The 20,579-nt window shown below is 31.9% G+C and overlaps 2 protein-coding genes across 2 annotated transcripts; both read right to left on the reverse strand.

Annotated features, from left to right (window-relative positions):
- Window positions 1-551: 551 nt before the first annotated feature.
- On the reverse strand, window positions 552-3,651 carry LOC109009322 (cytokinin dehydrogenase 3-like). The gene is made up of 5 exons (XM_018989770.2): window positions 3,018-3,651; window positions 2,487-2,614; window positions 1,763-2,038; window positions 1,112-1,380; window positions 552-870 (listed from the first exon to the last, which is right to left on the reverse strand). Exons 1-5 carry the CDS (start codon window positions 3,649-3,651, stop codon window positions 552-554), a joined length of 1,626 nt encoding a protein of 541 aa, XP_018845315.1.
- A 12,604-nt stretch (window positions 3,652-16,255) lies between these two features.
- On the reverse strand, window positions 16,256-20,310 carry LOC109009530 (cytokinin dehydrogenase 2-like). The gene is made up of 5 exons (XM_018990039.2): window positions 19,468-20,310; window positions 18,497-18,624; window positions 17,855-18,151; window positions 17,306-17,574; window positions 16,256-16,885 (listed from the first exon to the last, which is right to left on the reverse strand). The coding sequence occupies exons 1-5, from the start codon at window positions 20,084-20,086 to the stop codon at window positions 16,597-16,599; spliced, it is 1,602 nt and encodes a 533-aa protein (XP_018845584.1). The 5' UTR covers window positions 20,087-20,310; the 3' UTR covers window positions 16,256-16,596.
- Window positions 20,311-20,579: the final 269 nt, after the last annotated feature.

A 20,579-nucleotide genomic window follows, 5' to 3' on the forward strand; every position in this document is an offset into this window, starting at 1 on the left:
ATTAAAAGATTATTAGAAATTCCGGGTATTATTATATTCCATTTTAACCCCATATATATTGTTTGAAGATTACGTTATCATAGGATTCCCATCATTAAAAATGAAAGCGTGTATGCTAAGTTAGAAAATGGCTAGCTACACATGAATTTGACCACAAAAGTTTTCCACCAACAAAATCTTAAATGATCAAGAGTTAGTACAACTGGATTTCGGGCCCATGAAACGCAAATCACATGGAGGAATATCGATCAATATATTATTTGTGTGACAATATATATATATTGTCACACAAATAATTAAACAAGCTAGCAAGCCAAAAAAGACAAGATCAACATGATGAGCATGATATGTTTAACGTATTCATTGATGGAGAATCAAGACATATTTAATGTATTTTATTTAATTTCTGCTAGCTTTGAATTCCGAAATTACACATAAATAATATTGATACAAAACCCTAAATAAATACAAGCCCAGATCATATCGAAGATTAAGTACTACTAGTACTAGTACTGCAAGTCTAGCTAATTACTATCTAGTCGATTAATATATTAAATTATCTTTGCTAGCTTAACTTTAGTGAAAATTCTCTGTCCTGGTGATAATATCATTTTGGGATCAAACTGATTTTTTCTGTCTTCAAAAGTTCTCCACTTAATAGTACCAAAATGGAGGTTTTTCCATTCTTCCATCGTCTTGTAATTGGGAAGATACTGCTTAACCTCAATGCCCGAATCATAACAAAATTTCAGTATGTCTTTATTCTGTGCATCCAGGGCTTCCCAGTCATTAAACCCACTTGAATGCAAAAACCCTATGGCGTAGAAAACATCTTCTTCAGGTATAACTGCTGACATCCTATCATCCCACCTGTAATATTGCAAATTTTAAAAAGAAACATGAATTATTAGATTAAGAGAAATTCTATTTGCAGTCATGAGTAGGAGATTACGTACTGTGCAATCTCATTGATAAATTATGGTAAAAGAGAAAAGATTTAATCATTTTAAAAATGATATTATTGTAATGTTAAATTTTTTTTAAACATAGTTATATGTAAACTAACTCTTATAATCAGGATAGTACTCCAGCAGTACTGATCTATACTTACTTGCTCCTGTTCATGGGATAAACAAGGACAGGTCCCGTGGTAATATTACGTTTGAGAACAATGTCCTTGAAAACTCCAGAATTGAAATCCGAGATGCGCGATTTTGGCACAAAGAGATTTGACCACGGATGAGGAACATCCCATAGTCCTTGTGACTGAAGCTTTAGCTCTCCACTTCGGACTCTATTAAGAAAATCGACATATGAGACATCTTTCTCGAATGCATATCCCGGGATAAAGTTCAATCCTTCAAATAATACTTGGAGTTCCTGTTAGGAAAAACACAGTACTTCTCATATTAGTACTAATTGTCGTATATATGCTAATTAGATGTTTTATATATGTATGTATGTATATATATATATATATATATATATATATATATATGAACTTTGGATTTCGATTGTCTACCCGAACTCTAGAGCACTAGGAGAGATCGATAGAGATCATAGACAAATATTAATTAATTCTGCCCGTACTTCGACAGAATTATAAAGAATATTGTAGAATTCACTTTATATGTCCATATGATCTCTTCCACTCTAAGCCGGAAACTCGAGTGGATTTGATTAATCCAGAAACTTCAATTAATGTTATTTGGTATAAGATCACATAATATATATTGATTTGATGATGGTCATTACGATTTACCTCTTCCATTGAAATAAGAGTGTGGTCATCATAGAACTTGGCTATTTCTAGGCAGTAAACGATGCCATATTTGGTTACTAAGGAAATGATCTTGGCGTGATCGGATAATGGAAAAAAGGACGATCTCCAATTATCCGGAGGACCATGGTTTAGGAGAAGTAAACCTTCCAAATAATCGAGTGCATTGTTTTGCTTCAATCCATTATTTGAGATCAAACGCTCTTGGTCTCTTGTGAATTCAGAGAAGTCATTATAAAGCATTCGTACCCACTTGACCTGTACAAACAAATTCACCACAATTAATCAACAAACTACAGGATCACTATATATATATATACCAAATAACAACACACATAAGCTATGATTTTAGGGAAAAAGAACAAAACCCTATAGCCAGTACTTAGCGTATGGCCGTTTCAATGAGACATGAAAACTCACTTTTATTGAAAAGTGATAAAGATCTTGATGATCAGATGCCTTTGAGCTTTTTGTTGTTTTTATATTTATTTATTTTTTATTTGCTAATTAATCAAGTTAATTGTTTTCTGGTGGTGCAAAACTCCCTGTGCATGTGGTAGTTGATGGGTAGTTTTTAAATATTAGTCTTTATCATCATCATCACAGTCGTAACATATATAATTAACCACATATTAGTGAATATTTAAGGAACATCGGAAATGGACACCAGACAGGACATTAAGTCGGCCATGTGCTCTGAACATACCCTCTTTGGTGCTGTCTCCAGGGCAATTCTTGCTCTGACTATAATCCCAAACTGCCCTAAACCTCCAAGAACCGCAAAAAACAGCTCCATGTTCTTTTCTCGGGAGCAAGTCACAAAATCTCCCTGCCCTATATCAAACAAGCACAAAAACTCTCATAAGTAAACTCTCTCTATATCTATATATATAGATATATATATATATATATATATATATAACCGCATGCATGCAGCTAGATAGCTAGCTAGCAAATATTTACATGAACAACTATATATGTTCAATATTAATATTAGGAATTAATAATTAAAGCAAACCCAGCTAGAAAGTAAACACATGAATAAAGACAATGTCAAGTCTGTTCAGACAAGCGTGTGAACTCCTGCCCGAAAACTTTTCAAAGGTGGGTCCCCAACGAAAAGCCTCCTCATATATTAATTAATAATCAATCAATATTTTCGAAAATGACGGAAAAAAACGTCGGCAACCTGCTTTAAAAACTGGAAACATGGAGAGAAGAAATCATGAATGAATACCAGTAATGACATCCATTTCGTAGACATTGCTGATCTGAGGACCGTAACGAAATGTCTGCCCGCTAATCCCTGCATTGGAGAGAGTTCCCCCAACCGTTAGGTACAAATAGTCAGTCCACGACATAGGTGTTAGTCCATGTTCGAGTGTGGCATGCAATACATCTACCCAGAGCTGCTCTCCCCCAACATCGGCAAACCAACCCATGGAAGGGCTTCCGGAAACCTTAATACCGTACCCATTTTTCTGGTTTTTTAAGGATGTCATGTCCACCACAACCCCATTACGAGCCATTGCTTGTCCTCTGACAGAATGGCCCTGGCCTCGAGCAGCTATATTGAATGGAGCAGAACTAGTAGTGTGCGCAAATTTGATTAAGCTTGCAATATCATTGATGGAAGATGGATAGAGAACTGCTGCTGGGATTTCTCGAACAATATTACCAAAATCGGTAGAGGCTAACTTAATGGCAACAGGGTCATCACGAAGTTTGTTTGCAACATGGAGCGTTTGAAGCTTGGGTGGGAGAAAGTTTATCCACGACTTTGGCTTTCCTAAGGTGGACATCAAATGGCTTACATATATAAAGAGTATGACCATGAAATATGTTGCAGCTGAAAATCGTTCAGCCGGCATTTGGTTTTTTGTTTGGAAGAGAAAGAGATCAAGAAAAGAGTGAAGAAGAAGGGAATTCGGAGGTTTTTTGTGGTAGTGGTGGAAGGAGAGGCAAAGATGGGTGGTATTTATAGGGGAAAAGGTTGCATGAGACCTAGGATATGAAAATTAATATATTCAGATCGCAGGCCAGGGAAGAAAATCTTTGCTGGCGTTTGCATAGGAAACGACATCGTGGCAGGACTTGTATGTTTATTCAAAGATACGCAAGGACACAGACCTTGGATTCATTATATATATATATATATATATTCTTGCTTTCCTTGCCCAACGATCTGAAAGAAATGATAGTTATAGTTATGAGTATACAAGCGTTGCATAATTATTTTAAAAAATTAATAAATATGATATTCACATGAAAAAGAAAATTAAATTTTTAAAAATAAATTTTATTTCTTTTCAAAACGATTACACAATATTTATACATTCTACCACTACTATATGTAGCATTTCTCTTTCTACTTTCATGCCATCAAAATTAATTTTACGTTTTTATTACGTTTTTCGTGGGTGTTGATTATGAGTCTGCAGTCATCATGACCATGAAGATTCGATGGCCACCCACACGAGAAGTCAATTATTTAATTCATTCTTGTGGACCTCCCAAGGAACATAACGTACGATAAGCATATGAACCGTTGGATCATGATCTCATCAGGGTCAAGATTGGTCAATTTTGGTCATTTGCATGGTAAATATATTCATTATATAAATGTTATATATTTTAAAATATTGTACCAAATTGTCGTTTTTTACATTAGAAAATACATGGCAGTTTCCAATTCCAGGAGGAAAAGTTGTGAGGTCAAAATTGGGCAATCATCAACAGGATCTTTGAGATTTTCTTTTTCGATTGTGGAAAATTCGATCTTGCGAATCAAAAAGCGTTGTCTTCAACCTTAATTTGATAGATTCATGAGTCTCTGATGGGGCAAAAATTACAGATTTTTTTTTCTTTTTTGGCGGGGAGGGGGCAGATCAGGGGGTGGTTAATTTAGTAGACATCAAACCAGATTTTTCTTCATTGTGGGATCTTGTTTGTGCTTATCTGAGACAACATGGTAATCGGTGGAAGTCAATTTAGGATTCGAATGATAATTACAGCCACCCCTTGTTGTCTGATCACTAATTCACTTGAATTTTTCAATGGAGTAATTAAGATGTTTTCTAGAAAAACTAAAAAATACAAAAGAAAGGAAAGTATTTGGAATTTTTACTATTGTGGGACATGATGAGTACTAGTACATGAACGTCGACTGATCTGGTTTCAATTATCAACTTAAGTACTATGTGTATATATAATTTATTCACACATACACACGCACAAATATATATATATATATATACACACAAATAAAATAAACAAAATAATATTATGAATTTTGCACACGCACTTTGCATGCATTTAGAAAAGGAAAATTTTATATACCATACTATCATCCTACTTTCATCCCACTTATAATTGTGATGTGACACATTTATCACTATTAAATTTATTATTTATTACATGATTCTTTATTATCTAGTGGGTGATGAATATGCCTCATACTACTTAATATAATCAAAATAAGATGAGAGTGTAGTGTATAACAATAGTACTCGAAAAGGAAAATATAGCAAGAAATTAACAATGTCATACGGCATTAATGCACACAAGCGAGAATCTAGTGATGATCAGCAAGTAACTCGCATCATGATGATGAAGTCATGCATGCATGGCCCTTCTCATCTACGTTGATATTTATTAAAATATGGTTCAGAATATTTGTATATATACATATAAATTTGAAAGAATAATAAGCTAGTCGGCCGTACCATTGATCTGATCATCATGCAAATATTTATTTCTCACATTCATGTTCGATCTCCTGCAAATATGTTGTTGGAACAGTAGTACTACTACTCCGGCCACGTACACAAAGATATTATCAGGCCGCCAGTATGATCCGGATCGAGCAAAGAATTATATTTTGATGATTGGGAATTGAATTCAGACTAATTAAAGAGATTAACCTATGCCCAATTCAAAGATGATCTTTGACCTAAAGATCTCATAGCTGGTAAGAGTTGCTATCGTATAGCGAGCAATTATCTGACCCTTAAATATTCCTCCTCCATCATGCAGCATGCATGCGCATGCATGCTTCTATTTTCTATTATAAATGCATGAAGTACTACTATATATATAATTCCCACAACTTGGAGAAGATTGTCATCATGCATGCATGTGTGCCTCATGCATGCATGCCTAATCTATACGTAACTTTGAAAAAAAATCACGATACAGCTTTATTCTCACATAGCTAATAAAATGATCGATTTGTGGTTATAGGGATGCATAGTTTAATTATTCATTATTTAATATGTTGAGTTCAAAAGATTTCATGAAAAAAAAAAACTGATTAGCATGCCTTAATTAGTACCACAGGTCTAAGTTAATTAATTGTGATAGTTAGGTGCATGATGGACTACCTAACCAAAGGTTATAACATATAAAAAGTTGGTTGTGCTATATATATTTTCTTGGAATATATAAATGGGAAAAAAACAGAGCAAAGGGTATAGACATGAGCCATGCTTCAAGATTCAATAATATTAGTGTAATTTAGTTCTAGAATAAATGAAAGATTTGAAAAGACAAAAGTACCACTCAGTGGCATCGATCGATGATCTCCCATATGATGGTAACCTTTGAAATTATAAGGTTCTATTATTATGTAAGGTACAGTGGCATCTCCATATGATGACAACTACATCTTATCCGAAAATATGATAAAAAAGATTTGATTGTCCAACAGATATATATATATATATATATATATATATATATATATATATAGGATCAACTCCAACTACGTACGTTGTACATTCTAAGGTTTAGGCTTGGTTTGTTTTTAAGACTAAAATCTAAAATTTTGAAAAGCTTATATCTCATTATTATAATTTTTTTAAATTTTCACTGAAAATAAAATAAATAATTCAACGTTTTCAAATTCTAAAACAAAAATAATATTAAAAAATATATTCTGACAATTTAATTTTATTCAACTTTATAACTTTAATATCAACTCATCTCATATTTGAAAACAAATATTAGTTTAAAGTACTACTAGACATTGATCCTACAGGGAATTCAAAAGATTTTCCTTGTAAGTTTTTTTTGTTTTTTGTTTTATATAGGTGAAATGATATTACATATTGAGTTTTTATGTGTCATCCTGGAAGTACATCTTCAGCATGCATGCAGAGAGAGAGAGAGAGAGAGAGAGAGAGAGAGATGCTTGTGAAGAAGAAGATGGGCACAAAGTAGCTTGGAGATGGGAAAAGAGAGGAATATCGGAGTGGGGGACTATTTCTAAGATACTGAAAATCTTTACGGGGATCGAATCATCGAAGCCTGCCAGCCCACAAGATCACGTGGTCCAAAACAAAGACAATCACACCAGTAGTACTACCAAAACCTATATGATCAATTTTGATTTCTTTCTCACGTACTAATGCAATCATATCCGTCCAATATATATTCGTATCATGTGCATGAACGTCGTCGTCTCTCCCTATGATCAATCGAGTATGGGGGTGAAATGATAAAGTACAAAGACTCGCCCCCACCAATTTGAGATTTTAAAGCGGAAATCCTTCCTTTTTGTAGCTCTCAAAAACAAAACATTCAACATGTTAAAGAGAAAAGACAAAAAAGATAAGTACTGCATGCGAGCAGCATGCCTTAAACCACTGTTTTGCCTCTCTCTCTCTCTCTCTCTCTCTCTCTCTCTCTCTGTAAAGAAAAAGGAAGCAAATTAATTAATTTCATAATTAATGCATCTCGATCATATCCTGATCTTTTGATCATGATTAATTGGGTTTTTCGTTTAATTCGAAACTATATCATAAAATATTATAGTGAGCGCGCAGTACTATTCATAAGTATTAATGCATGCATGCATGCCTATATATATATATATATATATATATATATATATAATATTCTGTGTGCTTAATACACGGGCGCACATCTGATATTGATGATTTGGGTGTTTCATGAGGTAATGTTTGGAGGAGGCCTGCATGCTAGTTACTCGTCGAAAAACTCCGACAAGGAAAGGTGCAGAATCAGACGGAATGAGCATTCAGCAGGATCCCCGAAATTATTATAATCTACGGAGTCTGACAAAACGACCCCACCTGTGTGTAATTTGGTCATCTTTCTCAGCTTACTTCTCTCGTGCTTTGATACTGTCTGTACTATGGGGTACCTGCAGAGAGATTTGATCCAACAGTACTGTAGATATCTATCTATCTATCTATCTATCTCTTATCTACATGTAATTGTGATCAATTCTTAATCATCATCATCCTCCAAATTATATTTCTACTCTTTTAATTCCGTCAAGACCACCACACAGTACTACGTGTAGTACTACAGCTAATATTTAATGCTGCCAGACCGATATGTATATCTATTTACCTTACTCTTTTATCATTCTACTTTATATCTTCGTCAAATTTAAGATTCACTACAAGAAAAACGGATTTTTGTGACTAATTTATTATGACTAAAAGACTTATCGCAACCAATTTTAGTTATAAATAATCATTTTGTTGGAATTAACTGGTAAAAAATAAGCAGTTTTCTTGTAGTGATCGTTTAAACATGTTTATGTATTTAATTTTTTTAAAAAAAATTTTTCTTAATAATTAAAAAAGTGACTATATTAATATATTTATATATATTTATATTTTTTAGAATTATTTAAACATGTTTAAAAAATATTTAAAATAAAAAATAAAAATAAAAAATATAATTTACACTAGATAGCACACAGAATGGGCACTTGCAGTTGACAGATTAGTAGCACCACTCTTACATGAATTAATATCATCCATCCATCCATCTTAAGCTTTTATTTATAATTTATTTATTTGTATTTATATTTTTGAAATTAGTTTGGGTTAATTACATTAACCCTAAAACCTCAGAGAAAACGAAGAACATGATCTGATACTCATGCATGTTAAAATGCTTGTCATGAGACGTGTTTTCGAAACACTGCGCGCATGCAGCTGCCTTGATCTAGAAACATATTTAGCACACCATTGATGGTCCGGTGTCCATTAATTAGCTAGGTGGTCTTATTTTTCGAGTGCTCAATAATTAAAAAAAAAAAATACATTATCAATCGATCAATCAATCCATCAATCAATCAAAATAAATCAGATTATGGGAGTATCAAAAGTACTATATATCAAAATGATCATCAACGCCTTTGGCGCATGCACTAGATCTGATCTTTTCTCCAATATATATTTGCATGCAATTATATTAATCTTTTTCTACGTACGTACGGGACCCCCATAGTACTACAACATTGGTTCTGCTGTGTTTTGAACTTTCGTCGTCGGTGATTTAATTTAGGGAAATGATATTCTTACAGCTCGATTTATCGTTAAATTTTTTTATTTAATAATTAAGAAAATATTTTTAATAATATTATATTTTTTTATTTTTTTAAAAAATATTTAAAAATGTTAAAAAATTTATGTAGAAAAAAAAAACACTAATTATATATGCCTAACGGACTTAGCACCGTCCTTAATTTAATTTAAATCCAACGTGTAATATCTGTCATTTAATGGACTAGGGGTCACTGTTTCTTCTTTGCGTACTTGCATTGTCCCCCGGAACGGTGACTCTTATGCTTGGGAAAGATTATGAAAACCCCCAATCTGCATTATATTGTCACTTTTACAGATTTGATTGGTTGTTTTCTGAACCATCTCGACCGGGGATTTTTTTTTTTCCCAACAGAGTTAATCTGTGGTACTCATGAATGAACGCCATTTTCACAGCTTGCTAGGGACGTGAAGGATCGGGAGGAATAATATATATGTAGTTATGATATCTCCCGTACCAAAGCGGCCATCATGCACACCGATGATCAGACAGCACTAGCTAGCAATATTTAGAAGTCATACTTACGAAGACTTATAATTAATTAGATGTACGTGTCCATTTAACAATTTAAAATTTAATTAATCATTAGTAAAACGCAAGCTGTCTATCACCTATTATTATATTATATATCTTAACTCAAACTATTTTCTATTAAAATTATATATAACATTACTCATATATATATATATATATATTAAAAGATTATACAGTCATTTTGAGAGTATTTCTTTTAAACGTGTGTATAGAGAAGACAATAGGGCAGCTCATGATGAGCTTGCTCGTAATGTTTGGAGAGTTGCTGATCTTGAAATGTGGTGGGATTGTATTCCAGACTTTCTTTATCTAATCTTGTGATTTGATAATTGTCTGTAATGTCTTTTATCTCGAATGAAGATGTTTGTTTCTACAAAAAATAAAAAATAAAAAATAAAAAAAATAAACAGTGAGAAGCGACCATATTCATGTTGACGTTAATATATATATATATATATATATATATATATATATATATACACACACAATATTCTTAAATTAATTAGATGGATGACGTTAATGTTGCTGGAGTTTTATTGGAATATTCTTCAAGTACGTATATAGCTAGCTAGTCCTTACATGATCAGCATATATATTCACCGGCCAAGTGGCAGTGAGCTGTTCTGATGATCATTAGGCAAACAAAGAGTTTGTAGATCCTAAAATTGGAGTCCATCGTGGTTTCCCTAGAGTACTACTGTCAATTAGCTAGACTCCTAATCTATATAAAGCTATGAATTAATCGCCATCCTGATCCGTATATACTTGGAGAAAAAGATGCCTCCTCACCAACACATCAAGATCGAAGTGTACTTCTAACGACGGCTCTCTAGCAGCATTTGAAGATTTGAATTAAGCAATCTTCTTCGCTCAAAATATTCATTCAACCAACTACAAGTACTATAGAACACATTTGTCATTTTGCATGCATATATAGGTGTCATGTACATGTATAAATTCATCATGACATGTCATCAATATAATACATGTCGAGTAGTCATTTGAGTCAGTGTCTAATTATTTGGGTTCATGAAATCATCAATCAATCAATACTAGATCCAAATAATAAAATTATAAATGTCATTTGAGTCAGATTATTCGGGTTCGTGTCGGAACAGTACCCATATTTTTGGCCATTCTTCAGATGATTAAATATTGTAGCAACATTTTCTAATACAATTTACCTTAATTACATAATTATTATGTGTTTTCATGAGTCATTCCATATTAGATAATTTGTCACTCATCATGATCTGTAGTATGAATACATATATTGACAACATCGATCGATAGGCCCTAGTAAGAACATATTAGAAACTCGAAGGGTTTAAATTTTCATGCATGAATTCGTATATATAATTAGGTACTAATTAAAATAAGCGAATTATAGTTTTATAATTAAAAAAAATATCTACAAAATTTCAAAAAGAAAATAGAGCATATACAAACTGATCAGCTTTATGATACTTGATGGAAATTATATGCATGGGCTGGAGTGAGCTAATTAGTCTATCCTGATCTCGTAATATATAATATTAGTCATATGACTAATTACATGAAAACGTTAAGATGGATATATAGATGTTCTACGATATTTTATAGTTTCAATTTTGAGCTTAAACTGATCATGCAATCCTAACAAGTCATGACCCGTACTCAATCTCTCCCTGCATTGCATTCAACACTAGTTGATCTAGAACTGATCTGGAATTCTTCTATATATATAACTGCACTAGTTGATCTAGAACTCTGGAATTCTTAAGAACAAAGTGGTCAAAAGATTAACGAGGTAGTAATTTGTGTCTTGGAGAGAAAATCGCTCATAATATTGTTTTTTCTCTTACAAGAAAAAAAATGGGTTTAAGTCGTAATTAATTACGAGAACATTAATGCTAGCTTAAGTTCCTACTAAAAATGATCATGCATCATTAAGCTTAAAAATAGGTAGCTAGGGATCAAATCAATTTCAATTTAGAATTTAGATACTTTAATATTTATTATATATATATATATATATATATATATGTGACAACCATAATTTAGAGACTTAAAAATAGGTAAACATGCATACACGCTATATGAAAAATAGATTTTTGTGATTAATTTATTATAACTAAAATACTATTTATAATTAATTTTAATTACAAATAATCATTTCGCTAGAATTAACTGGTCGTAAATAAACAATTTTCTTGTAGTGACATGCGTAAGTATTTTAGGTCTAAATTAACTACGTCACCACTTGCAATACGTATATATATATTATATTGTGATTACTATGTTGATCTAGTACTCTAAACTAACTAGCTTATATATATAAAATGATTATTTTTTATTAAAATGATTAATATATTTTTATGATAAATAATTATTCTTATTGTAAATAATTTATTATAAATATATATATATATATTTTGTAGAATATAAGTTATGATGGATGATCGACTACGTACGTACATTAATCTTTGGATAAATTATATAATATATATGATAGATTTCTTCCCTTTTTGGGTGGCTGTTCTTTCTCTTAGCCCAAGAAGCTTTTCCAAGGATGCAATGAATGTGTATTTATACAGATTAGTACGTGCAATATTTTCCTTTCTGATCAGCAATCAATCTGCAGGATTCTTGGTGTTGAAAAATGTAACTCTCAATCATTTCACAAAATCCTTATCGACGATCCCCACGCTGCAAAAAGGTTTATAATCAAGTACTGCTAAAATATATAAAACCTTATAAAGAAAAAAAAAAAAAAACCCATTTCAAAGACATATTATAGAAAAAACAGTTGATATAATATATATATATATATATATATATAACATTTGATGTGTAATATTTTTATATATATATTTTTATGTATTTTATTAATGTGATTGGCTACGTCATTTTTTTTTAATATAAAATAATTATTTTAGTCAATCACATCAATAAAGTGCACAAAAAATATGTAAAAAATAACTATATATATCATAACTATATATATATACACACACAAGGACAAAGCCAGGCAAGATTATAAGTTTGTTGGGGGTGAGTACTTGGTGAGTGCTTCTTATCAACTATGAAACGTTCTACATATAGGAATTATAAGAAAGATGTAATATATGTAAACTATAAACTAAATTTTGTATTTTACTGAATAATGTATATATAGCAGTAACATATATTTAAAAAGCTTTTAAGTAACGTAATTACATACCACACAGCTAGCAATCCAATGAATCATGTGGGGCGTTTGGTTAAATATATTTCACCTAGATAATTACTAGTTTTAAAAGAGAAATAATATATTCTAATTTCTTTTTTTAAAATAAAACAAAAAAAGGAAAAAAAAACTAGTTAAAATAAATTTTTTACAGACCCAAGGGCCATGGCTCCCCCCCCCCCTTCACTGTATATATACACATGAATAAATATATACATATATATATAAATATATATGTGTGTATAATGCTAGGGTGCACATCAAATGTACACCCCAAATATGCACACTAGTGTAAATAAGTTTTTTCTTTTTCTTTATTTTTAAGCATTTTTTAAACATCATTGACCATTAAGAAAAAATAAAAAATATATATATATATATTCACTAATAGTCATTTCTTTAACCATTAAAAAAATAAAAAAATAAAAAATATATGAATAGATACGTACGTATATTTGATAGGTATATTTAGGAGTCATATTATCGTTTTCCTATATATATATATATATATGCACCGTATAGTGCAGTACTCCATCTCATTTATATTGGACGGTAATAACGTGATATTTATCCATCCATTCTCAAATTTGTACGTGGTTTTAAAAACTAAAACTGATGAATTTAAATGGGGTATTTTCAAATCAGCTCGCTATATATATATATATAATGAGTTTCATTTTCTTATGAAAATGTACACCTCATCACATGATGTTCAGTTAGATGAGAAATTGAATTGATCTATATATATATATATATATATATAAACTTTATATGCAGTCACTTTTACATATTTTTTATGCATTCTACTATTGTGATTGGTTGCGTCATATTTTTTTAATAGAAAATAATTGTTATGGCCAATCATATTAGTGGAGTGTGTAAAGAGTACGTAAAAGTGACTGAATGTAACAAAACTCATATATATATATATATATATATATATATATTGTCCAAGCTAGGGTCCCAGATAACGCACGCGCAAACGCCCATTTCAAGATTCTGAAGAAAGAAAGATTGATCACATCAAGGGGAATTCAGGATAAAATGTGAAACAAAGGTGGGTCTTGCTGATCATCTGGACCGGCCAGGCTGTATATATAATATTATATAGAATTGAGTTTTTTTTTTTTTTTTTTGTTTTTAATGGATGACAGCGAGAAATTAAGAAAGCTGCTTGCTTGCAAAATGCTGGCCAACACTACTCATGATCGATCATGATCATGAAGAGCAGCAGCATATATAATCGCCCCGCAGGCATCATCTTGGACCATTTTCAACATACTGGCCAGTAGTTTTAAGCCCCACTCCCACAAAATTAAAATATCGGTACTGTTTTTTTAAGTACTTGACACATCATGTTTAAGACTTGATCTATATATATCAGTAATGTGTTGATCAGTGAGTTAATTATCAACAAGCTAGCTAGCCAGCTTAATTACTGATCATAGATTACTTTTTCGTATGATCTGATCAATCTGATCTTTAATTAATTTCTTGCTAATTAATCTTCCATGAGAACTTCAACTACCAATCTTCATTATTCCACCTTAAAACTACTATCAATCTTTCCTATTTTAAAATGAATGGTGAAACAAAGAATAATGTTACTTTATCTTTTTATTTTGATCACTCATATATTTAATTTTTTTTATTGATAATTAAAGAAGCGATTATTAGTCTATTAATATATTTTTTTTTTAAAAATGTAAAATAAATAAATAAATAAAATCTAAAAATTTTATCTAGGTAGTCGCAACTAGAAGACAGCCTAACATTACTCTAAAAATAAAAAAGGAGATATAATCTAGAAGGATATTGTATAATAATTAATTAGATAGCAAACTTTTATATATAGTGACAAAAGTTCTTTTCCATCTTGGGATCTGAACACAAAAGAAATAAATATCCCTATGATATCACCACAGTCGAGCAGCAAGAGCTAGCAGCTAGCTAGGAAGGTGTGAACAAATTAAGCAGAAAAAGGGTTTTGAGTAGGGTTCATCTCCAACAAAATAAAAGCTTTCAAGTCCACATAAGATATTGATCCCACTGAAGGCTACAAAGGAGGGGCAAAACAAAACAATATTCCTAGGTCCAGCTATAAAGTTATATTACCATGAATTTCAATCATTGTTGTGTTTCCCTGGTGGGTTTTTCATGTTGCTAAACATGCAAACCATAGGTTGGCAGGCTTTATTGGATAGCCCTTCTTTTCCTAATTAGAATAACAAACATTAATTGAAAGGCCATCATGCATGGTAAATAGATCTAATGGGAAAACAAAAGTGATATTGCTACGTACTACTCATATTTATATGAAAAGATTTCATAAAATATAATATATGGTTTTCATGTGTGATATATCAGATTTTTTTTTTAAGAAAAACTGTTATCATTCATTCATAAAAAAAATTTACATCCATGATCGGATACATTCTGAGATGTCCTCATATCAAACATGACATCATAAACTAAAATAATATATTTGGAGCTCCACTAATATACTATTTCATTTTGTGACTGATTTGGTCTTCACTATTACTAATACTTTCTATAGATAAACGTCTAATAGACAACACTCTTTTTTTAAACGTCCGAGAGATGAACTTTTTTTTTTTTTTAAATTTTAATTAACAATAAGGAAACTAAAAAAGAAAGCAGTAACATAGATTCGAAAAATGATGGAATACAGTTTGGACCAATTCCAGTAGACTTTGAGATTTGTGACGGCTAGTGATAGAAATACACTTGTCTATTTTCAGCCACAAATGTCATATTTTAAAGGTTTGGTGGAGGTGAGTCCGATGATCTGGCACATGTGTTGAGATGAGCTGTCGGAAGGGGTGGTTTTCGCAAAACCACCACTTTCCTCTGAACGATTTTCGACCTATGAATCTGCTTGTGCCGTATGTGTCTCTCAAGAGTTGCAGGAAAGCTTTAGATCTGTCTTTTTCGGCATTGAAGAAAGCAAAATAAAAGTAAGTAAAAGAAATCTTGATAAACAATATGAGTGAATGGAGGAAGGAGAGGGAGGAGAAGGAGGAAGCCAAGGCCTCTTCCCCCTCCGGCAAAATTCAGATCTAGAGCCCTTAATTTTATGAGATTCCTTTGTGATTAAAATATATTTTTTTTAATTTTAATATTTGATAATTTAGATATACAATTTAAAATTTCTTTGCCAAACGAATTAAAATATGACTAAATTAATAGCATCGATACTTGAGATCATTTTTATTATGGGGGGAAAAAAAAAAAACTGAAACCCAATTTGACACAAATCTATTATTTGTTATTGTTTAATTGGAAACTTTGATTATCTTATCTTCTTAATTTTCTCAACGACTTCATAAATATATGTGCTAGCTAGGGATCAGAACTGATGATGAGCCATGCATGCATAATCGGTACCCACCGAACACTTTTTGGGCTGCAGATTAATTATGGGTTGGGTCAGCCTAGCCCAAAAAGTAAAGTAATTAGTTTCTAATTAGAGCTTAATTTGATCGATCTTGGCCCAAATAATAGTGAGTTATAGTACAACCAGATCGAGTACTCATGTATAAATGTCATGAGATCCATCTCAAATTCTAAAATTCATATGCGCGCTATATAAATAATCTCATCCTCAGGCTCGGGATTAAACCAGAATCCAGCTAGCTACCTGAATGATCAATGCAATCTTGCCTGCTTATAGCTAATTAATTGCTTTCTAATTGAATATCGTCTGTCCAGGTGCTAATATATGTTTTGGATCGAACTGAGCTTTTCTGTCTTGAAAAGTTGCCCATTTCAAGCCAAAATGGTTTCTCCAATCTTCTTGTGTTTCGTAGTGTGAAAGATAGAGCTTGAACTTGATGCCCATACGAACGCAAAGCTTTAATATCATTTTGTTTTGGGCGTCAAATTCCTCCCAGTTATTGTATCCACTTGACCGCAACATACTTACCACGTAGAAAACATCCTCCTCGGGTATTACTGCTGACATCTTATCATTCCACCTGTAATTCATTAACATTTGGCATCTTAATGTCCACAAACTTGAAAGATTTGAATAACTTCTATAATTTCCACGTAAAGTGTGTAAAAGTCGTATAATCGTTTTGAAAAAGAGTGGGGTTCATTATTAAAAAATTAATTTTTTTCATGTGAATCTCATAATTTATTTAACGACGATTACACAATTCACGGTTGTAAATATATTTTCTCCATATATGTGTGTGTGAATTACTAGAGTTCTCTCTCTTAATAATGGAACCTAAAATAATATATATATATATAATAGTATGACATATATAGCATGCATTAATTAATTATCATTTAATTATATTCTAACATATATATACATATAGCATTGACTTATAAAACAAATGAATTATTTTTAATTAGTTTGAGTAAAGAATTAAAGACAAATTACTTACTTGTTTCGGTTCGTGGGGTAAATTAGAACGAGTCCTGCTGGAATGTTTTCTTTAAGAATCATATGCCCGAAAACAGCGGACTCGAACTCCAAGATACGAGATTTTGGTATAAAGATATTCAACCATGGATGAGGAATATCCCATAGACCTTTCGATCTAAGGGCTTGCTCTTCACTTGCAACTCTATTCAGAAAGTCTACGACTGCTACATCTTTCACGAACTTAAATCCAGGAACGAACCCTAATCCCTTGAGCAAAACTTCCAGTTCCTATATATATATATATATAAAAAAATTATAATGACCTGACGTCAGATTATAATTACAAATTAATAGAGTTATATATATGCTATGCATACAATCACTTTTATATAATTATTGTGCATTCTAATCATGATGTGATTGACCAAAACAATTATTTTATGTAATAAAAAAGTAACGCAATCAATCACATTAGTAAAGTGTACAAAGAGTACGCAAAGAAGACTACACATAAATTTTTGTATATTTTATATATATCGATGATCGATGATGACGATGTTGTACGTACCTTGTCCACAGTAATTGGTGCAGTGTGATCATCGTAGTACTTGGCGACTTCTAGGCAGAAGACGATTCCATATTTTGTTACCAGAGAAGAAATTCTTGGCTGGTCAGGTTTAGGGTAAAAGGAAAGATCTGGAGGACCTTGATTCAGTAGAAGCGAACCTTCTACATAATCAAATCCATAATTCTTATGTGACGACGACGTCGTTGATCTTCCATTAATATTATTTGATGAGATCAAACGTTCTTGGTCTTTGGAAAACTGAGAGAAGTTGGTGTATAGTATTCGTAGCCACTTAACCTACAAACAAATTAATATGGCAACCCACGACTTTAATTTAAAAAAGAGAGAGAGAGAGAGAGAGAGAGAGAGAGAGAGAGAGAGAGAGAGAGAGAGAGAGATTGATATATATATATATATATACATGCATCATGTGTGACAGCTTGCTCATGGAATTAATACATGATATTATATATGTAGGGTTTTTCTTTACGGCAAGCAATAATATCTACTAGTTATGGCAAGGACATTAATCCGTGAGTGAATTAAATTGCACAATTATTTATGTATCAATTCAAACGTATATAGAACGTCGTTATTAATAGGCATTAAGATTAATGACAGTACTATCTAATATTATAGTACCCTTTTTGGAGCTGGTTCTAGAGCTATTCTTGCTCTGGTTATAATCCCAAACTGGCCTAAACCTCCAAGCACAGCATAATATAGCTCCGAGTTCACCTTAGCGGAGCATGTCACAAAATCCCCTTTTCCTGTATATATTATATATATAAAACAAAATGAAAATTAAGCGTCATGATCAGTACGTCTTAATTAACTCTTAACAGAAAAATCACTGAATCATTATATAAAAAACTAATAATATATATATATATATATATATATTCAAAGATCAAATGGCCTGCCGGCCCGCCGGCCATGTCTTAATTTGAATATAATATATAATATTAATCCATGGAGTTTCTCAACTCATCAATGGTTTCGTAGTTTTCTTCATGACTATATATATAGGATATTCCCTTACAGTTCTAACTAATTTAATAAAGTATTTTTAATCGTGTTGGACTCTATGACTATAAGTTTTTAGTACGTACGTACTTCTATATTTTAGTAGTAGTACTACTCATATTATATTCATTTGCTTTAGGAATATTACTGGTCGGTATTTTTTGTTCTTTTGATTTAATTTGGATGTTTAAGTACGGTCGTTGGTATAATATATATATATATATATATATATATATATATCCTTATAATAATTTGCTTATATAAGCAATATAATTAACGTGCTGATCTTGCATCTATCTATATATTTCTATATATGGTCATCATCCTCTAAATATAGGAAAATGGCCTGAAAATACAAATATATATATATATATATATATATATATATATTGCTAGATATATATTATAATTTTAAGGTGGAAGTTTGGCGCTAAAAAAAGTAAGATCTATTATTAAAAAGTGAGACTTTTCTAACGAGTCTTAGATCTGCTCACTTTTTATTTAAAGGAACGTGCGAGATTTACGTACTCTAAGACAAATTAGTCACTTTCAGAAAAAGAAAATATTAGTTTAGATTACATGCATACCTGTGATAACATCCATTTCATGAACATTGCTGATCTGAGGTCCGAAACGAAAAGTTTGCCCACTGATCCCTGCATTGGAGAGAGTCCCCCCAACCGTTAGATACAAGTAGTCTGTCCATGAAACCGGTGCAAGTCCATGTGTTAGTGTGGTCTGCAACACGTCTATCCAAAGCTGCTCCCCTCCAACGTCAGCGTAAAACCCCAACGACGGACTTCTCGAGACGGATATTCTTGAGCCGGCCTTTCTAAGATGATCAGGGTCATTCAAGGCTGTCATGTTTATCACAACACCGTTACGAGACATAGCTTGTCCTCGTACGGAATGGCCATGACCTCTTGCGGCTATTTTAATGGGGACAGAACTGTTGTACGCGGATTTAACTAAGGTTGCAATTTCATTTGCAGAGGTTGGATGAAAGACTGTTGCTGGGATTTCATGAACTATATGGCCATAATCTGTAGAGGCTAGTTTGAGGGTCTCAGGGTCGTTACGAAACTTATCTGCAATGTCTTTGGGTGGGAAAAAGGTTGTCCCTTCCTCCGACAACCCGACCAAAAAGATGCTGACAATGAAAACGGTCGTCAAATATTTTGGAATTAGGACGAAGTTTCCAGCCATTTTTCTGAGAGAAAAGTGAGAAAACTGGAAGCGGGGCAGAAGAAGAAGAAGAAGAGATGAAGATTTGAGGAATGTATGTTATATGGGGGAAGGACATTGCATGAGCAATTATATATATAGATCCAGAAATCTTTAATTAGCATCGCTGTTATATATATATATAGAGTAATCTTTAGCGATTGACATGGAAACAAACCAAAGAGGTCGGTTACATAATTAATTTTATTCTACGCAAGGACAAGACTTCCGTTTTGAAGATAAGAACAAGATCTACAATATTCTTATAAGAGTAATGATATATACAGTCATGTTAATATATATGAACATGTCGCATTCATACTCATCATTAATTATAATAATATAATTCTTTCCCGTGGTCATAAATATTAAGTACTAATTAAGAGTGAGTGAATATATAAGGTATGAATTATAAGTACTGTTTCCAATTAAATGATCAGCACTAGTACTACTACTGCATGGTCTTTAATTCCTT

This window comes from Juglans regia, chromosome 1 (assembly GCF_001411555.2).
Source record: "Juglans regia cultivar Chandler chromosome 1, Walnut 2.0, whole genome shotgun sequence".
NCBI lineage: Eukaryota > Viridiplantae > Streptophyta > Magnoliopsida > Fagales > Juglandaceae > Juglans > Juglans regia.